Source organism: Crassostrea angulata, chromosome 10 (genome assembly GCF_025612915.1).
Source record: "Crassostrea angulata isolate pt1a10 chromosome 10, ASM2561291v2, whole genome shotgun sequence".
NCBI lineage: Eukaryota > Metazoa > Mollusca > Bivalvia > Ostreida > Ostreidae > Magallana > Magallana angulata.
Genome location: NC_069120.1, coordinates 12,599,052 through 12,619,229, shown reverse-complemented (window position 1 = coordinate 12,619,229; position 20,178 = coordinate 12,599,052). Strand labels below are relative to the sequence as shown.

Sequence of the window (20,178 nt, the reverse complement as noted above, 5' to 3'; positions counted from 1 at the left end):
GAAGATTTTTGAAAAATACCAACAAATTTTCAATAATTCTCAATTATCTCCCCTTTAAAGAGGGCTTGGCCCTTCATTTCAACAAACTTGAATCCCCTTCACCTAGTGGTGCTTTGTGCCAAATTTGGTTGAAATCTGCCCAGTGGTTCTTGAGAAGAAGATGAAAATGTTAAAAGTTTACGACAACGACGACGACAACGACGACAACGACAGACAACGATATCATGTTGATAGCCTTTAAATACAAAGATAAATGGGGCATGGAAATCTAGACGAATGCAAAGTGCACGAGGTCCCCGCTCCTGAAACTGTTAACTTATTTAATACCACTCATCATCTGTGATGTAAGGAACAAGTCAAGTTTTTGGTGAAAGAAATTTTGTAAATTGTCAAACCTTTCTTATAATGTGTGTGTGTATATACATGTATATATATATATATATATATATATATATATATATATATATATATATATATATATATATATATATATATATATATATATATATATATATCGAACGATCGATCGATCGATCTATCTATCTATCTATCTATATTCATTGCTGAAATAACAATAGAACATGTCAGTTTTGTGAATAATAAATTTTTCAAATCTTACTAGAACCTTTTTAACAAGACCTTAGACTTTCGGTTCGAGGTAGCTATCTATTTCTTGAGTCAAAACAAGTTCAAAATGATCGACGCGGTTTCAAGCGAAATATGCACCGATGCGTAGTCTTAGCTCAAAAGCCAGACAAATCTTGTTTCAAAGAGCCATGGCTGAGTGGCCAGCAATGAAATAGACAGGCCTACGTCACATTGATGTATGACACAACTACCCAAAGTCCAAACTGTTGTTGGTTCTATAATCTGGTACGTTGATAAAATATATGATACTCCCACCTACCCTCTTATTTAGAATTTTCTAAAAAGGATCACATGTGAAATTTGGTTACAATGAATGCTTTGAATAGCTGTTTTTTTCTGATCTGTTAACGCAAAGACAATATATGGCATTACTAAATAAACTTCATCATAATTAATATTCAAATGGACTTTATTGGCACAGACTCATATCTTATGATAAATATTATCAACGAGGAAATATTTGGTATATATTTCTATTTATTTAAAATCATTATGGTCTGATAAAATTGCAACAATATAGATAGATACGAATTATTTATGCGGAGAGATATTCACTTTCATTTTAATCTTTTGACATACAGTAATATTTTGATATATTTATCATTCTGGAAGATGATTGGGTCAGAGAGTCTATTGTTATATAGCTACTCTACAATTTGGGAGTTAAAACCAAGTAAATAAAATAAAACAAATACATTGTAGGGTAATATTATCGTTAAAGTGATTTCCCCCCTCCCCTTTTATTATCTACGTTACCAGCTTAACAATAACATAAAGTTGATTAACATATAGTTATACACAAATATATCTATCAATATATAAACATTCTATACAAAAAATCAATATTTAGTGGACGAAAAAAATACAACACATAATATATTAATATTAGATATATCACAACGTTTGTTTCATTATATTATAAAGATAAACTTTTGCTTTTATGAACAGCAAAATACGCTTCCATTCTGTCAGCCTCTTCTATTACGTTAGTCTCTACTGAAATAAAAATAAATAAATAAAGTCCTAAACTGCTCTGCATGACAACAATGAACACAGGTTAACTTGGCAAAACACCAAAAAAAAAATTAATTCCTGGTAAGTAAAACGAAACAAAATGCTTTTAAAAAAGCAGTTCAATTTTTAAAAAACCAGTTAATAATAGCACTTACAACATTATCATGAAAAGTTGAGATACGAGGCTGTATATATTTAGGAGGTCTATTGTAGTCTCCTGTACTGTGATGAAAACGTAGAAATTCATAAGGATGTATTTAATTTTTTATTGACTAGTGTATATTTAAGGTAATGTGTTTTTTAATTCATTTCCTAAAACAAATTTATTACCTTGACACTTGGCAGTTCAATTGCAACTTCTCGGGCCTTTCCGGCAGGCTCGGAAAAACACCTCGAATGTATTAACATTACCAGATGTTAGAATTTTATACAAAATGGAGTTCCCATTAAAGTAAGTATCGGCTAGAAAGCCTTATAAGTCGCTTCTGTGTTATATTTTAGGGTAAATCATTTACTTTAATGAAACCTAGCTTACATCTCAACAGATCGTAAAATGTGTCGTATTTATCAAGTTTTATAAAAAGTGAGGTTGTCATGGACGCCTAGGTAATACATTCGAGGTGTTTTTCCGGGCCTGCCGAAAAGGCCCGAGAAGTTGCGATTGTTAGCAGTTTGGTAAAAATTATTCTTATTTTATCATTTAAGTGTCACATAAATAGGTAAACTTACCTTCGAATTCTCACTAAGTATTTATATGGTAGTGAGCGGTTCTGAAATGATATACTATTGCTATTACTTATAGACGATTTTAAACTCAATAACAAATAACGTACAGTAATAATTAATGTAAATTATGTGTATATATCTATATCCGTACTTCTACACACTGATTAAAGATATATAATTCATAATAGTATTCAAGTTTGCAGAGGAATTTGCCGTTCCAATATAAGTTGCAATAACGAAGCCCTCTCTCAACTTTTTTTTTTTGGGGGGGGGGGGGGGGCTTCTGTACAACATCATAGAATCTCTGTAACGGTGCAAGTGCGGGGGTGATTCACTACCGCAACGTTTTCGCTTAAATCGTACATAAATGACAATAATGTTTGCATTTCTTACCTGAACTCAAATTTGTTGCTTTATATGGCATACATTAATCTAAAAATATCACGTATAGTCCATATATAGGTTATTTTTCTTGTTTGTCAACAACCCAAGTTGAATTTGTCCGTCACGTTTACTGACCTCAATCGGTTTTATTTTCAGACAGCCAATGATAATTCAGGAGCAAATCTTAGACTAAATATAGGAATTAACCCATTTCCAACGCGGTAAATATGAATTTTCCATTATACACCCTTTTCTTACATGATGTTAAGTGATAGATTGATGTGATCGCTTATTTACACTGTTATTTACGTTATAAAGCCCATAAAAACTCCAAGTTTAAATCTCATAAATTCACGCCGCGAGAACCGTCATGGCTGCTGGAGAAGACGACTGGTAATCATGTGGGTGTGCTTTATCTGGTTTTGATGTATATACGGTTAGTTTGTTCAACCTGAATTTAAAAAAATAATTTTATCTAAAGTAAGTAAAACATAAAAACGATCTTTTTAGGAGAAGTCAATCGCATTTAATAAATAATTTTGCATCATTTCGGAGATCCTATTGAATTGTGGCCCTCTCCAATAAACATCAGATATGAAAAATTAGAAAGGCCTACAATAACATTTGTGTCTTTAAAAGTAATTAACTTAATTCAATATTATTTCAATATATTTCTATATAATATATTAACATAACCAAAAACAGTAAACATTTATACAAAACAAAGACGCTCCATCAAAAAAATTAATCTTTTTTTAAGCAAGTGCAAATAAAATGTTAAATCGAATTGCTTTTCAACCAACATCGTACATTAGCCGCATCAGATTCTTTCGTATATTTGCGTCTATATAGTGTAAAAGTCTGAATTAAGCGGAGGTTTTAGTGTATAACTGACCAAGATGAGGAAAATGAGCAACAGTGTCTCTTTAAATGTTTTACAAAATTACCAATCTCGAAAGCAAAATCACCTTATAAACAATATCTAGCATAATTTTTCATTTTCAGTTTTAGCGATGTACGACATTTTGTCGTTTTCTTATTTTGGAAACCGTTCAGGACTTTCAATAATGAAGTCGAATGCATTCAAAATGTTACATAAAAATGATATAATTTATGATGATTTGTCTCTTTAAAAATAGTAACTGTCCTACATTTACTGTCAATTAATTGAAAATTAAATGATGTACAAAGAAAATATTCAAGAATCACGACATACAAATGTACAATGTATGTGATATATTCAGATACATGTAACAAAGAATTTAAATTATAAAAGTCTTTCAGAATAAATAGGTATTTTTCATTTTTTAGATAAAATGGAACTCGATGACAACTGGCTAATTTTTTTCCAAGCTGGTCTTGTCCATATTCAAGAGAAAAATGACACAGAGCAAGCTTTGGCATACGCGTGGCAGTTGTACAGTTCTGGTGAGAAATACTACAGTGAACTTGAGGAGGAAGATACTGCACTTAATATCTACAGACATTGTTCGATTTTGTTGAACCTGATAAATGACAAGGGGGTGAGTACACGTATGTTTATTTCTGAATAAAGATTTTTGAAAATAGGTTTCCCCAGTGAATATATATACTTTGAGTTCAAAAAGCATACATCTTAAATATTTTGATTGATGACCTCATATAATCTAAATAATAGCAGATTAGCGTTCGTCTACTACTATAAATCTTTCACTGTTATCAAAGGGGTTTTTCAATAATAAAATATCAACAACTTTTTTTGTAACTTTAAATCAAAAAAAAAAGTTTTTTTTAATATAAGAGATATAGGAAATAACTTCATATCTTTAAATTGTTGCTTAGAAAGAAGTTTTTTCCTATTTTAGAAAGTTTATTAGAAATATTTTACAATTAAGAAAGTTCTATTCATTATGTTAAGTTTTGAAGAATATATTCTAAATTCATAAAAAATATTAAATGACCACAAACTCATAAAGTAGACCATCGACCTATATTTTTGATAGTGCAAAATAAATCTTTAAGGTATTATACAGTGTATGTTTTACATTAACATTAGTGGGATAATTAAGCATTCTGAATAAAAATGCATTCTTAGTAGATGATCATTGTAAAACTATATTTGGCTTCTTTTTATTCAATTGAAATATAAGATCGATAATTATCAAGGTGAATACTTGTACCAGCTAATCATATGAATCTTTGCTCTCCTTTTTATACCCCCGCTCCGAAGGAGAGGGGGTATACTGTTTTACCCTGTAAACCCGGTTTACCCTGTAAAGACTTGTCTGTCCGTCCGTCTGTCTGTCTGTCTGTCTGTCCGTCCATAACAAAAATTTCCGTCGCATTTATCTCAGCAACTATTTATTGCAGATGCTTGAAATTTTTACACAGTGTTTGTTAAGGCATGCCATATCGTGGGATATATTTTTGTACAAATCGGACGTCAACTTCCTGTTAAATGACGACTTTGCTTATTTTTTTAACCAACATTTTCAAACAAATTTTCGTCAAAGATTTCTCAGCAACTATTTATCGCAGATGCTTAAAATGTTTACACAGTATTTGTATAGGCATGTTATATTGTAGGATATATTTTTGTACCAATCGGATGTCAACTTTCTGTTTAATGAGTACTTTGTTTATTTTTAGCCAAATTTTTCAAACAAATTTCCGTCAAAGATATCTCAGCAACTACTTATCGCAGATACTTGAAATTTTAACACACTATTTGTTTTGGCATGCCATAGTGTGGGATATATGTTTGTATCAATCGGACGTCAACTTCCTGTTAAATAATGACTTTGTTTATTTTTAGCCAAAATTTTCAAACACATTTTCGTCAAAGATTTCTCATCAGCTGTTTATCGCAGATGCTTGAAATCTTTACACAGTGTTTGTTAAGGCATGCCATATCGTGGGATATATTTCTGCACCAATCGGATACCAGCTTTCTGTTAAATGTCGACTTCGCTTATTTTGCATATTCACATCAGAGCGGGGGTATCACTAGTGAGCATTGGCTCACAGATATATTGTTTAATATTTATAAAGTTTTCTTTTCGTGGGTTCTTCCGAGATTGGTCGACTATGTTACGGCAACATTTAACTACAGTGTATTAATGATAATAACGAAATTGACAATAACATTTACAATGTTTTTAACAAAATATTAATATAAAATGGTTTGGGTTTTTTTTCATTAGAGAAATGATCCATTTTTGAGGACGAAGTGTTTCTACAGAGGTTTGACTTTTAAATCTTACTTTTTGTCAAATTCAGATTTCAAAAATGAACAAATGATCTTATATTTCTCAGCAATACAATGCTTTTATCGCAATAGAGAAACTACTCTCATCCCAACCGATAGACCCATCATGTGTTTGGATCCCGTTTCTCTTCGATCCTGACATCATCCTTGTGGTTAGTTTTATCTAAAAAAAAAATTGTATTTTATCAAATATATGACTGTATCAAAACACATACAAAAACGCATGCCTGCGCGCGCAAAAACCTAAAACAATAACAGCAACGAAAATTACAAAGTTTAGATTTATCATTTTGGACTCACGTGAGTTGTTTTATTATTTGTATTGTACGTTGAATAATAGCATATAGTTGTGTTACCATTTAGATTAAATAACAAAATGGGATATTTTTGCTAAACTTTCTTGTAAAATTAGTTTAGTTATACTACAAAATTAATCAATTTTTAGTTGCAAAATCATGTTGAATTGAAAACATTATATTCGCTTACTAGTTTTTGGTGTCGAACCGCAGAAAAATAAGTAGCTATGCTGCAGTATTTACTGGCCAACATCTTGGATTTTTCTTTTCTTTCTTGTTTTTAGAAGAAAATTAAACTTTTAAGGGACATATCAACAATGATCGATGAATATTCAGACCTGGAACACATCAATGTTTGGCCATGTAGGCTAGAGATAAAGATTTCTTACGAAAATCTTTTGGTTTTCTACAGAGAACACCTTAGCAGCATCGATTTTATAAACAGAGAGCGATTCAATTATTTTATTCAAAGCGGTTGGAAGCTATTGGAAAAGGTAAAGATATACCAAATTCGATATCAAAATATTTTTAAAAAGTCATATGTTGAAATAATTGTCCTATAAACACGTTACTATTCAGCCATTCAGTAACAAATATGGAGAGTTTGTTTGCTATTTTAGAACCACACACAGTTGGTTTGCCGAATGTGTCAAAGTAGTAAGTACTAATTCTTCGATTCTTTGTCTGCATATTCATGACTTTTTAGCTCACCTGAGCTGAAAGCTCAAGTGAGCTATTCTGATCACATTTTGTCTGTTGTCCGTCTGTGTGTCCGTCCGTCCGTCTGTCTGTAAACTTTTCACATTTTCAACATCTTCTCAAAAACCACTGGGCCAATTTCAACCAAACTTGGCACAAAGCATCCTTAGCCTAAGGGGATTCAAAGAAATTTTCAAAAATCTTCTTCTTACGAACCATAAGACCAGGAAAGCTGAAACTTGTGTGAAAGCATCCTCAGGTAGTGTAGATTCATAGTTGTGAAAATCATGACTCCCGGGAGTAGGATGGGGCCACAATTGGGGTCGAAGTTTAACATAGGAATATACAGAGTAAATCTTTAAAAATCTTCTCAGAAACTAATCAGCCAGGAAAGCTGAAACTTGTGTGAAAGCATCCTCAGCTAGTGTAGATTCAAAGTTGTGAACATCATTATCCCCAGGGGTAGGGTGGGGCAACAATGGGGGGTCAAAGTTTAACAAAGGAATATATATAGTAAATCTTTAAAAAATCTTTTTCTCAGAAACTAATCAGATGATTCTTTATAATTTTTAAGATTTTGGCCCCAGGACAATTCTTTGGCCTCACAAGAAGGTTCAGAGTTTGATGTAGGTTTATATCCCATATATAAACTATTGTTAAGGATGTTTTTGAGAATTGCAATACTCAATATGTGATATGACTATAAAATCATCCTGTTAGAAAAGGGACTAATGATTATAAACATAAGAATATCCAGGGGGGAAAATGGATTTTATTTATACAGGATCTACATGTATTATTGTACATTGTCCAGATAGTTTGTATTATGACTCCATTAAGCTGATTTTATCATACCTATTGTTCCTCAGGTGAGCGATGTGGCCCATGGGCCTCTTGTTTTATCATATCTCCAAAGAAACTCTTCACCTTAAATGAAATACGGTTTTTATCATCCTTTCTTTCATATTTTTTACACTCACAATTGAACAATATTGAAACTGGCTGTTTGCTTTAACGTTTTTTACCAAAAAAATAAAAGCTCAAAACAAAGTATGTAAGAAATATTACAAAAATAATATATATACGTAGCTAGGTAAATAAGTAAAATATAAAGGTAAATGTTATTAAACAAAATAATTTGTATGAGTAAACACGGTGCCACCTTAAAGGTTTGTTGGATTTCCTATTTTAAACAAGTAAACAAAAATGTTTAAAGGGAGCTGGATGGGACTGACAATTTTTATGGTCTCTATAAAAGTGTTTAAATTTCCCCTTATTTATTATTAGTTTTTGGCCAAAAAAAACATGTCAAAATGTAATGCAGAGATTATGGTTAATTCGTTAACCACCTAGTCTCCTGAATTGTAAAATATAAAAAATCATAATCGTGTAGTTTAAAACAACGGCCGAAGTTCACTTTATACTTGTAAGTATAAATTATATCAAAATTAATTTAAGGGAGTAACATGTTAACTGATAGCTTAGGGTGCTCCATATTGTAGATACTTTTTCACAGTTTATGACAACATGTTGAATTTGTCTCAACTTCATGTTTACAACAAATATAATTATAACGATTAGAGGACATAACATTCATTTTGTGAATTAATAATTCTCAGAAGAATTCATTGCGAGATATATATATTTTATAAAAAACACTAAAACTGAATTGTCAGTTGCTATGCATTTTAGTTTTATCAAATTTTGATCAAGTCATGTAAACGGTTTAATTTGTGTTTATCCTTACTTTTTTTCTTAAAGTCAGTCGCAGTTTTGATCAACTCCCCAAAACACAGTCATTGGAACTATCAAAGCTTTGGGCTGATGCACTGGAGAAGGACGGACACATAGAACTGGCCATCAAAAAAGCACAAGAGGCAAATGACAAAGTAAAGTTCATGCTCTTTCTGGTGTTTTATGGCAACCAATTTTTTATAATCAATAGTTAATGCACATGCAGGTTTGCTATGTGTTATCAAGAAAAGGTGACATATTTATTAAGTGTGTTTGTTTATTAATGTAGTTGTTCATTAAATTGGTCAAACTTAATAGAAAATCGGCTTTTAAAGGTAACTAATTTTACTGTGAGAATTTTGCGAAAGAATCAATTAACAAAAAAAGCATAGATTGATTTAAATTCAGATGATTAAAAAACATTTCTGTGGTCGTCATTTTTGTCAAGAAATTTTAAAGCGTCATTTTACTATTTTGATTTAATTTATTTTAACTGGGTTTTTTTATATAAAAAACCCAGTTAAAATAAAATAAATCAAAATATATAAAAAAAAACCCGCAACACCCATAGGCTGCAAGATGTCAATAAAAGCTCGAAAGATTATAAAGTTTTTTGATCGTGAATTTCTTTAACAATAATAATATTTTTAGTAATATGAGCTTCCCAGACGATTGATATGTTTCTGATTAATTTTTGTTTATTCAAACAATTGGTAAATTTACTCAGATTCCATTTTCGCCTATAAAACTATAACTATGCACGGGTTCAGCAATTCTTTTTTGATACAATTCAAATCGGTGAATGCTATGACCTAGTAGTATGAGAACTTGGCGCTGTGTCTAACTTTTATATTAACTTTTATATTAACCTGAGTACGAAAGAAATCACTTCCCAAAGAACCATGAAAAACTTGGCTACTCCACTGAGATTGATCCTAAAGAATAAAAATTATATCACGGTTACACGTAATGAAGCTGTCAGCACCTTTCTTTGATTTATAGGATTTGGTGGCAAGATTGAATGAAGAACTGGAAGATTTAAAAAGTGACAGTGAACCAGATGAGGAGTGGATCAGGGGTACTTTAGCAGAACACGTTACTCAGGTAGTTAAATGTTATGTTGTACAGTAAATGCACAACAAACATGGGTATATATGAACTTATTCAATGCGGATATTTAAATTCTTCTTGTAGTCACTAGAACAGGCCAAAGAAAGGGAAAAATTGCCAAAAAAGAAAAGGAGAAGTAGACGTTAGTCATCTTTTTATCACACTGGACTATTGTATCTAGATGTTATTATAGTAAACTTTTTTTGTATAAAATTTGATAATCTCTTGATTTGTTTGAACTTAGCAAAATGGAAACATAATGACGAACATCTTGATCAATCCACCACTGTTCATTCTGTAATTGCTGATGTCACCAGTCACATTACAAATTGGAAAGATGTTACTGAATTTGATTTGCCCGTTTATAAACCAAGAAGAAAACGAAAGCCATGTCAATTAAAAAGTCAACAGCAGAAACAAGATCAACCTCTCTTACGGTCAAAGGTTGCTAGATCGATTAACAAAAAAGCACCAAGTACTGAAGATAAATTCGACCAACTACCATCTGAATTACCAGCGGGATACAGTTCTGGTGATGAGTCTTCTTCTGACGATGATTTTTTTTCCATGGACGAAGATGAGCAAAAACTTTTCGAACCACTGGATGGCAAAACATTTTACGAAGATTCCTGCAAAGTTTACAACACACAGGGGCAATCACAAAATATCGACGATTGCCTGTTGACAAACGGTCTAGCTTTATCCGACGAGTGTGTATCGGGAATGACATTCAAAGCTAAGAGTATATACGACGAAATGCGTAGTCCAGATGAATGCATGGATCTGTGTAAAAAAAATCCTGAAAGATACAGACTGTGTAGAGTCGAAATTTTCAATTCACATAAAGCAGTTTGTCGAACCGTAAATGATAACATTGAAATTGAAATTTCAGGAAGATCAAAATGCGGAAAGGTTTTTAATCAAGACGAAGTTGTAGTTGAAATATTTGAATATAGAAAACCGTTACACAAGACACAAAGTCAATCTGCTGAAGATAATAAGGTTTACGGAAAAGTCATTGGGCAAATCAAAACAAATGAAAATCGTCCTAAACATCCCGTTCTGGTTTGCACTCTGGATCATTTTTGTATGTATCACATGAAGCCATTATGCAAAACTGTTCCAAAAATACATATCCTGAGCAAAAAACGCGATAAAGAGTCTCAAGTTGAAATATATGAATATACAAAACAAACAAAAAAACTTACTTTTGATCGATTGAAAACAATAGACCAATCAAAACGTGGGGAGTACTTATTTCTCGTGTGTTTTATCTCATGGAATGGGATGTATCCTCTCGGAGCAGTAATTGGTGTCTTTGATGGAAAGAGGGATATTCAAACGTCCATCAGGCTTGTTTGTCTTCGGAATAACGTGTCTGTATTGTATAAAGAAAACACAGTCCGGGAAACAGAAAAACTATTATCATCGCAAATGCCAGACCAAAATGATGAACAAAATAGAGAAGATTATTCAGATAGTTTAAATGTGTTTACTATTGATGGGAATGACACAAAAGATTTAGATGATGCAATTAGCGTGCAGATAATTTCAGAAAACGAATTTGAAGTAGGTATTCATATATCTGACGTCGGTAGTTGTATTAAAAAGGATGACCCTATCGATGTGGAAGCGAAAGAGAGGTCAACAACATATTATCCAGGTGAAGGCTGTCCGCCATACCACATGCTTCCTGAGCCCATAGGAACGGATATGTGTAGTCTACTTCCTGGTCAAAAACGAAAGGCTTTGTCAATTTTTTATAAAATTGACATTCTTGGAAAAATTTTGGATTACAAAATAAAACCTACTCTCATCAAGTCCCGAACGCGCCTCACCTATCGCAAAGCCCAAGAAATATTATCATCAGAGAATGATAACATCGATCTAAGGAAAGAACTATGTTATCTACGAGATATTTCTAGAATATTTCGATCAGAGCGCCTGGGAAACAAAGTTTTTTCTTTTCCGTTCGAACCATTCAATACCAGCAGCGAATCATATTTTCAGTCTCTTGATGCACATCATATAGTGGAAGAACTTATGATCCTTGTAAACAAAACGGTTGGACAAGACTTAATTAAGGCGTTTCCGGATTGCATTCCACTTCGCGTTCAGCCTGCGCCATCTGCATGCAAAATTCGGGAATGGTTACAACAATATCCTGTTATTGGCCATTTTATTCTTTCCCTTCAGCAACAAAATCTACCAACAAATAACAATTTGGCATTTGAAAATGTTCTTGACGGTCAAAATTCCAAGCAGCTACAAATTCAAAAATACGTATGGAAGAAAATCGAATCAGATTTTAGAACAGAAGAATATCAAAATGTTGAAAGATGGATTGGTACTGATCAGTTTCATCCACAGCAAGCAATGGCTTATGACTCTTGGATATCATTTCAAGAAACGTCATCATATCAATGTTCAGGAGCGTCTCATGACAAAACCCACTATTCTTTGGGTATTTATCCGTACCTCCATTTTACATCTCCAATTCGGCGTTATGCTGATTTGATAGTAAACAGGCTTGTTCATGCCATGATTGATGATGAGAAATCGCCTTACAATAAGAAAGAGATGGAAATGATTTGTAGAAAAATCAATAGTCAATCTCGAGCATTTAAAAAACAATGTCGTCTTCTGCATTTAGCACGAAAACTTCAAAACCAACCGATAATGTTTCACAGCCTTTTGAATTCAACAACAGACAATGCTATGTCTTTGTGCTTTCCAGGATTAAAAGAGTTGTCAAAATCCTCTGGTCAAATTCAATTCAGTTCTCTGAAGTTGAAGTCAAAACCGTATTTCGAAGAGAGCAAGAATACAGATGTGTTGTTCACCTTATCTTGGGTACAACGTTTATATTCTCCCTACGCATATGCATCTTTTCCAGGGGGCACAGTCTCTAGAAGAGAACCAGTAAAATTAGATCCCCACCAAAGAGTCATTTTTCTTTCTCTCGAAAAGTGGAAAAAATTATTGGATTATTTGGTCAATAGAAACATCAAATTTTTAGACATAGACATATTTGAGAAAGAAACTCTCGTCAAATGTCGCGAATGTGTAGGGACACACACTGATGTGACATCTGAATCAAAAGATGGTATCATAAAAAAATTACAATCGGAGTTTAGTTTGACATTTAGTAAAGGTCAAATAATTTCAGTACAGATGGGGTGTGAAAAGAAAGGAGGGTTACCAGTACCAGAAATTCAAATGTTAGAATTAACGAACAACGTCAAATGTTGTATTCAACACATGTCAGACCCTGTGAGATGTTTTGCTGTATATTCAAATGTACATGCAGGCAACAGGAGAATGACATCGTCAGAATATATTCAAAGATGGTTAAAGATATTCCGCATGGAATCCGCGACAAATGCCGCAAAATCGACGTCAATTATTATCAATGACTTGCGAGTAAATTTTCAAAATGGAGAGAGATATGATGGCAGTTTCGTACTTCTAAAAACATTCTGCATGGAAAGAGACATATATATAGAGTATGCTTGGAATGATGAAAAAAAAGATGACAAGGAAAGAATTATTTCATTTCAAACAGATTTTTTATGCATTCGTTGTGACATGGTCAAAGAAGTTCCATCAAAATCCAAAGCTGGATGTCCCCCAAACGAACGATGGATATGGATTGGTCATGGTGAAACGAAATGTTTTCAGATTGGAAAAGAAAATGAAAATATCAAAGTTCATTTTAATTTGCACAAAGATGCTTGTACGCCCACAGCTTCAATGTTCGATCAGTCTGCCATAGACAAATTGACTTGTACTGTTGAAATACTTCCAATGGCAGATGCTGACAAGTATGTTCCTTTAACTTTGAATTTTGATTCAAAAACTCTTTTGTTTAATAGTTGTATGAATAATCAAATTTCTTTTTAGACACATAGAAAAGGCTCTTGCTGGATTGGATAAGGCTACACCACTTGCAAGGTCGATAGCCCTTAAAGAAAAACGTCCCAGCCTTGGTACTGTCATTAAAATTAGCACTATTTATGATTTATTCATTAAAAATGACTTATTAGGAGCATTAATTGTAAAATGGTTATTCCAAACGTACTAACTTTAAAAATCCAATGTCGTCTTTAGACGAAACCCACTGCAGATTAGCTCGACAAATAGGCTATGATGTTAAGAGTAAAGATATGCAGCCTAACAACGAAAAACAATCAGAAGCTATCAAGAAGGCCCTTGCGTCTAGATTTTCACTCATCCAAGGTCCGCCAGGTTAGTAGAGCTAAAATGATCACCGAAACGTCCAATGGTTTGTTTTCAAAAAAATATTTTAATTTTATCAACAAAAGTAAATTTTGACTGTACATAATTTGACAGGAACAGGGAAGACTCTTACTGGCATTAAGCTTATAATACTGTTTAACCGAATCAATCTCAAGCACCGAGAGGAAGGCGGTGACCACAAACAAGTCGTGTACTGTGGACCCTCGAACAAATCGGTTGATCTGGTAGCAAGTACGTTTCTTGGGACTTATTTACACGATATTTTACGAAAAAATAAAAGATTGGTTTCAGTTCAATTTATTCTTAAAACAGTTTGACAATGTAACGTCAACACTATTTCTAGTGATCGTTTCTAAAATTAACTGAAAAGAAAGTTTAACCGCTAGTAGTTCAAGTTTTTAACTTTCACTTTAGAATGGATGAAAACACATATTCCCGATATTTGTCCAAAAATAGTAAGAATGTATGGGAACTCAATGGAAAATATGATATACCCTATACCAAACCGAGAATACATCAATCAGCGTTCTTGTAAAGACAATCGACCTGATTCGGACTTAAATGAGATATCCCTTCATACCTTAATACGAAAGAAAGGAAAGCCATATGCTGAGAGGCTAGCAATGTTTGAAAAGCAATTTAAAAATTCACCTGATGACATTGCAACGGAAGATATACTTAAGTACAAGAAGGCTATAAGTATGGCAACACAGGAGGAACTTAAACAGTACGACGTCATCTTTTGTACAACTGCTGCTGCATTAAGTCCAAAATTTTTAAGAGCCACGGATGGAAAAATATTTCAACTGATCATTGACGAGGCAGGAATGTGTACTGAACCAGAAACTCTTGCACCAATCATCGCCACGAAAGCTGACCAAGTTGTCCTGATCGGTGATCACAAACAGCTTCAACCAATCATTTTTTGTCCAGAAGCATCGGATCTTGGTCTTTCGAAATCGCTCTTTGAGCGATATGCTGACAGTGCCGTATTTTTAGACACGCAGTACAGAATGGTTAGTATTTTTTTAAAAATATTACCAGGTTTAACCGTTTGAATTATAGCTCTTTTATGTCTTTGGTTGGTTGTTTTATACCGACCAAATACCATTAACGTTTACTACGTTCATTTTGAGAATGTTTGTTTGATTTTTAATTATCACGGGCAGATATTTTAAAACACATTTCTTTACGTAAAAGAACCTGAAGATTTGCGAGTTTCCATCGAAGCAGTTTTACAAAGGACAGCTTAAAACTGGTCCAGTCGGGAAGTGGACGGTTAAAAAACCGTTGCAAATTTGGCAACGTCCTGATGTCCCCCTCCTGTTTTGCCATATAGAGGGAGAAGAGGAATGTCTGCCAGTCACCACGGAGGAAGGAAATCAACAGTCACGGAGCAACCGTGCAGAAGTCGATCATGTAGTAGGCATTATCAGACCATTCATTAATTGTAGTTTATACCTTAGACATGCATTAATAACACTTAAATGCAATCAAGTTGATATACGTAAAGATAAAATAACTTCATCAACTTGATAATTTGCCTGCTATTTACTTACTGTATGTTGATTTTTACACTTATATAGGTGAAAGTGTACGAGTATTTAATGTCTCACGACAAAATGGATAAAGACGATGTTAAAGTCATGTCTCAGTATAACGCCCAGTGTTTTGCAATAAGGGATGCTCTGAAGAAGAAAAGATTTATCAATTCCAAGGTCACTACAGCGGTGTCCAGTCAAGGTAAAACATATATGAGTAACTACTTCATGTTCAAGCATTTTAGGCATTATATTTCCTTCAAAATATAATTTTATGCAGTTTTCATTTCTTAAATAAATGGCATTGTCTTTCTAGAACATGTGTCTTCATCTAAATTATACGTTCTTTTGAAACGAGTGAATATTAGGAGTTGTCTACAGAGAGCAGTGTTCTTTACAGTAGGTATTATGTCTACTGCACTAGCCATTCGCTCTCCAACAACAGACGTATTGTATAATTTAAATTCTGTATGTGTAACCATTTGTTTTACCTTAAATTGGCATTTAGCCTGCAACAACAGAGGTTTTGTCTGAAATAATTACTCTGTTACAAAAGCATTTTGTGTCCTGTAAAAAAAATAATTATATTTTCTACAATCTAAATTATTCGTTTAGAATTGTTTGATTGTTGTTTCTTAAGGAAATCGGTTTTGAAACTTTAAGAACCGTTTTTATTCAAAGGTGGAGAATGGGACTACGTTATTTTTAGCGCTGTAAGATCACTTCCGAAGTTTAGGATCGAATCAAACCGCAACAAAGGCTGGTGCAAGAAAAATCTAGGATTTATTACAGACGCACATCAGATTAATGTTGTTTTGACTCGAGCAAGGAAGGGAATAATTATCATCGGTAAAAATAAACTGAGACATTTTTTTAAAAAATAGTTCTTCTTTTAAGTAAATAGTTTATCATGCAACTCCCTTGTAATTCCTTTGGTGAACATTTTGATGTGTAGTATTTTTTAACATTTCATAGCCATATCACCAATTAAGCATCGCAGTTCTCAAGAGGATCTTTAACAATTGTTCATATATTTATAAACCTACATCAGACTTTGAACCCTCGCGGGTTCCAATAATTGTCCAGGGGCCACAGTCTTAACAACTGAGAATCAACAATAGATCAAGAAACTTGCATATAAGTATTATCAAATATTATTACATTTGAGTTTTTGAGAATTAATTTATTCTTTTAAGTAAAATTTGACACCCTTTATTGTGGCCTAACCCTACCCCGAGGATCATGATTTTAACTTGAATCTACACTACCTGAGGATATTTTCACACAGGTTACAGCTTTTCTGGCCGATTGGTTTCAGAGAAGAAGATTTTTAAAGAGTGTTCTCTACATATTCCTATGTAAAGAATCGCCCCCCCCCATATGTGACCCCACCCTACCCCAATGCATCATAATTTGAACAAACTTGAATCTAGCTACACTATCTGAGGATGTTTTCAATTAAATTTCAGCTTTATTGGCCAAATGGTTTTTAAGAAGAAGATTTTTGAACAAGTGAAAAGCTGTCAATGTTTCTTTTGTGTGAACTGTATCCATAATCCATTTGTCAATCCTGAATTGATAAGCACTACCTATCCAGAGAAAAGGAGTACCCTATATGCAATATTCTGCAAGAAAATGACTAGGTTCAACAGCTGGCATTTTTTCATTAATTATCAAAAATTAAAATTCAAATGCACTTTTCTGATATACAATTTATCTGCAAAACACCAGTTTTCTATCTTGAAAAGGAAGTAATAAGAAGTTATATGTACAATAGGGGTATCCTTTATGCAATATTCTTCGAAAATATGACTTAAATTCAACAGCTGGTATTTTTACATAATTAAAAATCAAAATCCAAGCAATATGCACATCTCTGATATATGTACAATTGATCTGCAAATCATGAACTTCCTAGCTATCTTGAAAACTGTAGGAGGAGTTATCCGTACAATAGGGGTACCCTTTATTTAATATTCTGCAAGAAAATGACTAGGTTCAACAGCTGGTATTTTTTTAATATAAATTATTAAACCAAAATCCAAGTAATATGCAGAACTCTGATATATATACAATTGATCAGCAAAACGTTAACTTCCTATTTTAAAAACTGTAGGAGTAGATATCTGTACAATAAGGGTAGTCTTTTGACAACCGCCCACCCGCCATATTCACCATTTCAATAACCGAATTTTTCCTTTGGAAAACCAGGTTAAAAATTATAAAAATGTTCAATAGTTCTTAATTATCTACCTTTAAAAAGGGCATGGTTCTTCATTTTAACAAAATTGAATCCCCCTCACCCAATAATGCTTTGAGCCTTTGGTCGAAATTGGCCATAGAGTTCTGAAGAAGAGGTCGAAAATGTAAAAAGTTAACAGAAAGACGGACGGTCAGACAGACGGACGGACGTCGGAAAAAAGTGATTAGAAAAGCTCTCGTATTTTTAATCCTGTACAAAAATTGAAATCCATGAATATTTTTCAGGAAATAAAAACTTACTACAATGCGACGAAAATTGGGAAGCACTCATAAAACACTACACCAGACTGGATTGTGTGGTTAACGCCGAAGATCAAAACCTCACCCCACTCAAACGACCAGGGAGAAGACACTGAAAGAACAACGCTAGCATATAGACTGTACTTATACAAAACAGAAGACATTGCCTGAAGAAATGATTCATTAGCTATTGCCTTCCTGTGTCAATTGGGTTACGTTAAAAAAAAGTTGACCCTACAGAATTAGTACTCTAGATTTATAAAATATGTAATATATTATGTAAATATTGACAAATTCCTTAGAATAAGTTTTACTAGAACACATTATATAACGAAACTTGTGTTTTCATAGATTTTTACAATTTTAATGTACACATCCATTTATTGTGATTATACTTGTGTATGTGATAAGTTGTTTGTTTCGTTGTTTTAAATATTGATCACGTTTGTTTTAATTCTTTTACCGTTTGTTACAGCTACTGTAAAACTGGCACTTGCACCATTCTCTAAATGGACATATTTTAGAATGAGTAAAATATTTATTTAGATATCTAACTCTATATGTATTTGTTTCTATAATAATAGAAAAATGTTACTGTGGTTTCATCAATATCCGTTGAATACCAATTTTCGTTGATTTCGTTATTAAGTTGATCCACAAAATTAAGTGTTGATTGAAGAGCAATTTCTATTGACATTTTGTATTGATAGGGTCATTGGCCACGAATTTACGTATCCTTGAAACTGTGATTTTCATTTTATCCACGAAAATTGATACCCTTGAATATTAACGAAACCACAGTATTACATGTCCATATCTTGAATAATTGATGCACGTCATGTTTGGATTTTAAAACATGTCTTATCTTAATTATATCACCGTTATATCGATGTTACAGATGTGATATGTTGCAATTTTTTCAAGAAATGTTAATGGTTTCATTACAATACCATCATGATGATATTCTTATGTAACTGTTTATTGACCTATTTGACGCAAATGGTTATCCTTTTATCATTGTTTACGTTTGTTTTTTAATATCGTAATTCATTGGCATATATATTTGCAATATCTTTGTTGATTTTTGTACTTAAATTAATGTTAGTACTCTAGTAGTCATGAATGTTTCGTAATCTACAAAATGGATGCTTTCAAACTAATGATGTCTTTTACTAGAGCAAGAAAGGGGATAATCCTCATCGGTAAGGGAAAAAAGGAGGCATTCATTTTAAAGTAAATATCATATATTATAATTTGTATCTTGTCAAAACGTCATTTTTTTTAAAAACTTCATATTAAAAATTTGTAAAAGACGCGTAAATTTACTTCTTCAGAAAACGAAGCTATCTACAATGCGAAAAACCTTTGGAAGCACTCATAGAGAAATACACCAGACTGGGCTATATGATTGTCGCCGACACTCAAAACCACACCCCACCCAAGCCAGCCTCTTTGGTATTGGTTCACTGACAACACAGAACAAAACTGAGCACATGGTTTATTGGCTATTTCTTTCTGGTATTTACTGTCTATCGTTTTAAAAATATTTCATATGTACAATATGTATTACAAGTAATCTTTCATGAACAAGTTGATCATATATCTAAACAAGTATTTTATTGTTAAACTTGTTTTGTTATTTTTTTTACAATAACGATAAATACATCCATTTATTGCTGCGATACTTTTTGACTGTGATGAATTTTATGTTTAAACTGTTTGAAATTAAAGTATTTTTACAAGTTGGTAACGTGTTTTTTTTCAGCTATGTGAATAGCAATCACTGTAGTCAGTATCAGTTTATGATTGTAATAGTTTATACACCAAACTTATATAACTAGACGATATTTTTTCTATATGCAAAAAAAATAAATATATTCGTACCCTGATGATTCGCTGCATCTAAGTCTTGATTTGATTAGTTTGGATTGGCAGTTCAATGGTCCCTATTTCCTATAGACATAATATCTCGTGTTATACCGGTAAGTCTTCATCGGATTAGAAGTTTAAAAGAAGA

General features: G+C 32.7%; 1 protein-coding gene and 1 long non-coding RNA gene across 6 annotated transcripts; one reads left to right on the top strand and one right to left on the bottom strand.

Moving 5' to 3' along the window:
• Positions 1-1,120: 1,120 nt before the first annotated feature.
• On the bottom strand, positions 1,121-2,908 carry LOC128165448 (uncharacterized). The gene is made up of 3 exons (XR_008241061.1): positions 2,782-2,908; positions 2,392-2,432; positions 1,121-1,644 (listed from the first exon to the last, which is right to left on the bottom strand). It is a non-coding gene; the product is annotated as an uncharacterized LOC128165448 (long non-coding RNA).
• Positions 1,814-19,906, top strand: LOC128165447 (helicase with zinc finger domain 2-like). 5 transcript variants are annotated; one of them, XM_052829983.1, is made up of 20 exons: positions 1,834-1,950; positions 2,929-2,993; positions 4,084-4,295; positions 5,955-5,994; positions 6,092-6,171; positions 6,600-6,809; positions 6,936-6,972; positions 8,776-8,903; positions 9,751-9,852; positions 9,943-10,000; positions 10,103-13,682; positions 13,762-13,847; positions 13,969-14,106; positions 14,212-14,349; positions 14,533-15,134; positions 15,319-15,540; positions 15,705-15,861; positions 16,341-16,508; positions 18,147-19,363; positions 19,496-19,906. In XM_052829983.1, exons 3-19 carry the CDS (start codon positions 4,089-4,091, stop codon positions 18,275-18,277), a joined length of 6,084 nt encoding a protein of 2,027 aa, XP_052685943.1. In that variant the 5' UTR covers positions 1,834-1,950; positions 2,929-2,993; positions 4,084-4,088; the 3' UTR covers positions 18,278-19,363; positions 19,496-19,906. The 5 variants fall into 5 exon arrangements, with proteins under 5 accessions (XP_052685945.1, XP_052685943.1, XP_052685944.1 ...); XM_052829984.1 differs by having other exon boundaries at positions 18,147-19,394; XM_052829985.1 differs by lacking the exon at positions 2,929-2,993 and having other exon boundaries at positions 1,814-1,950.
• Positions 19,907-20,178: the final 272 nt, after the last annotated feature.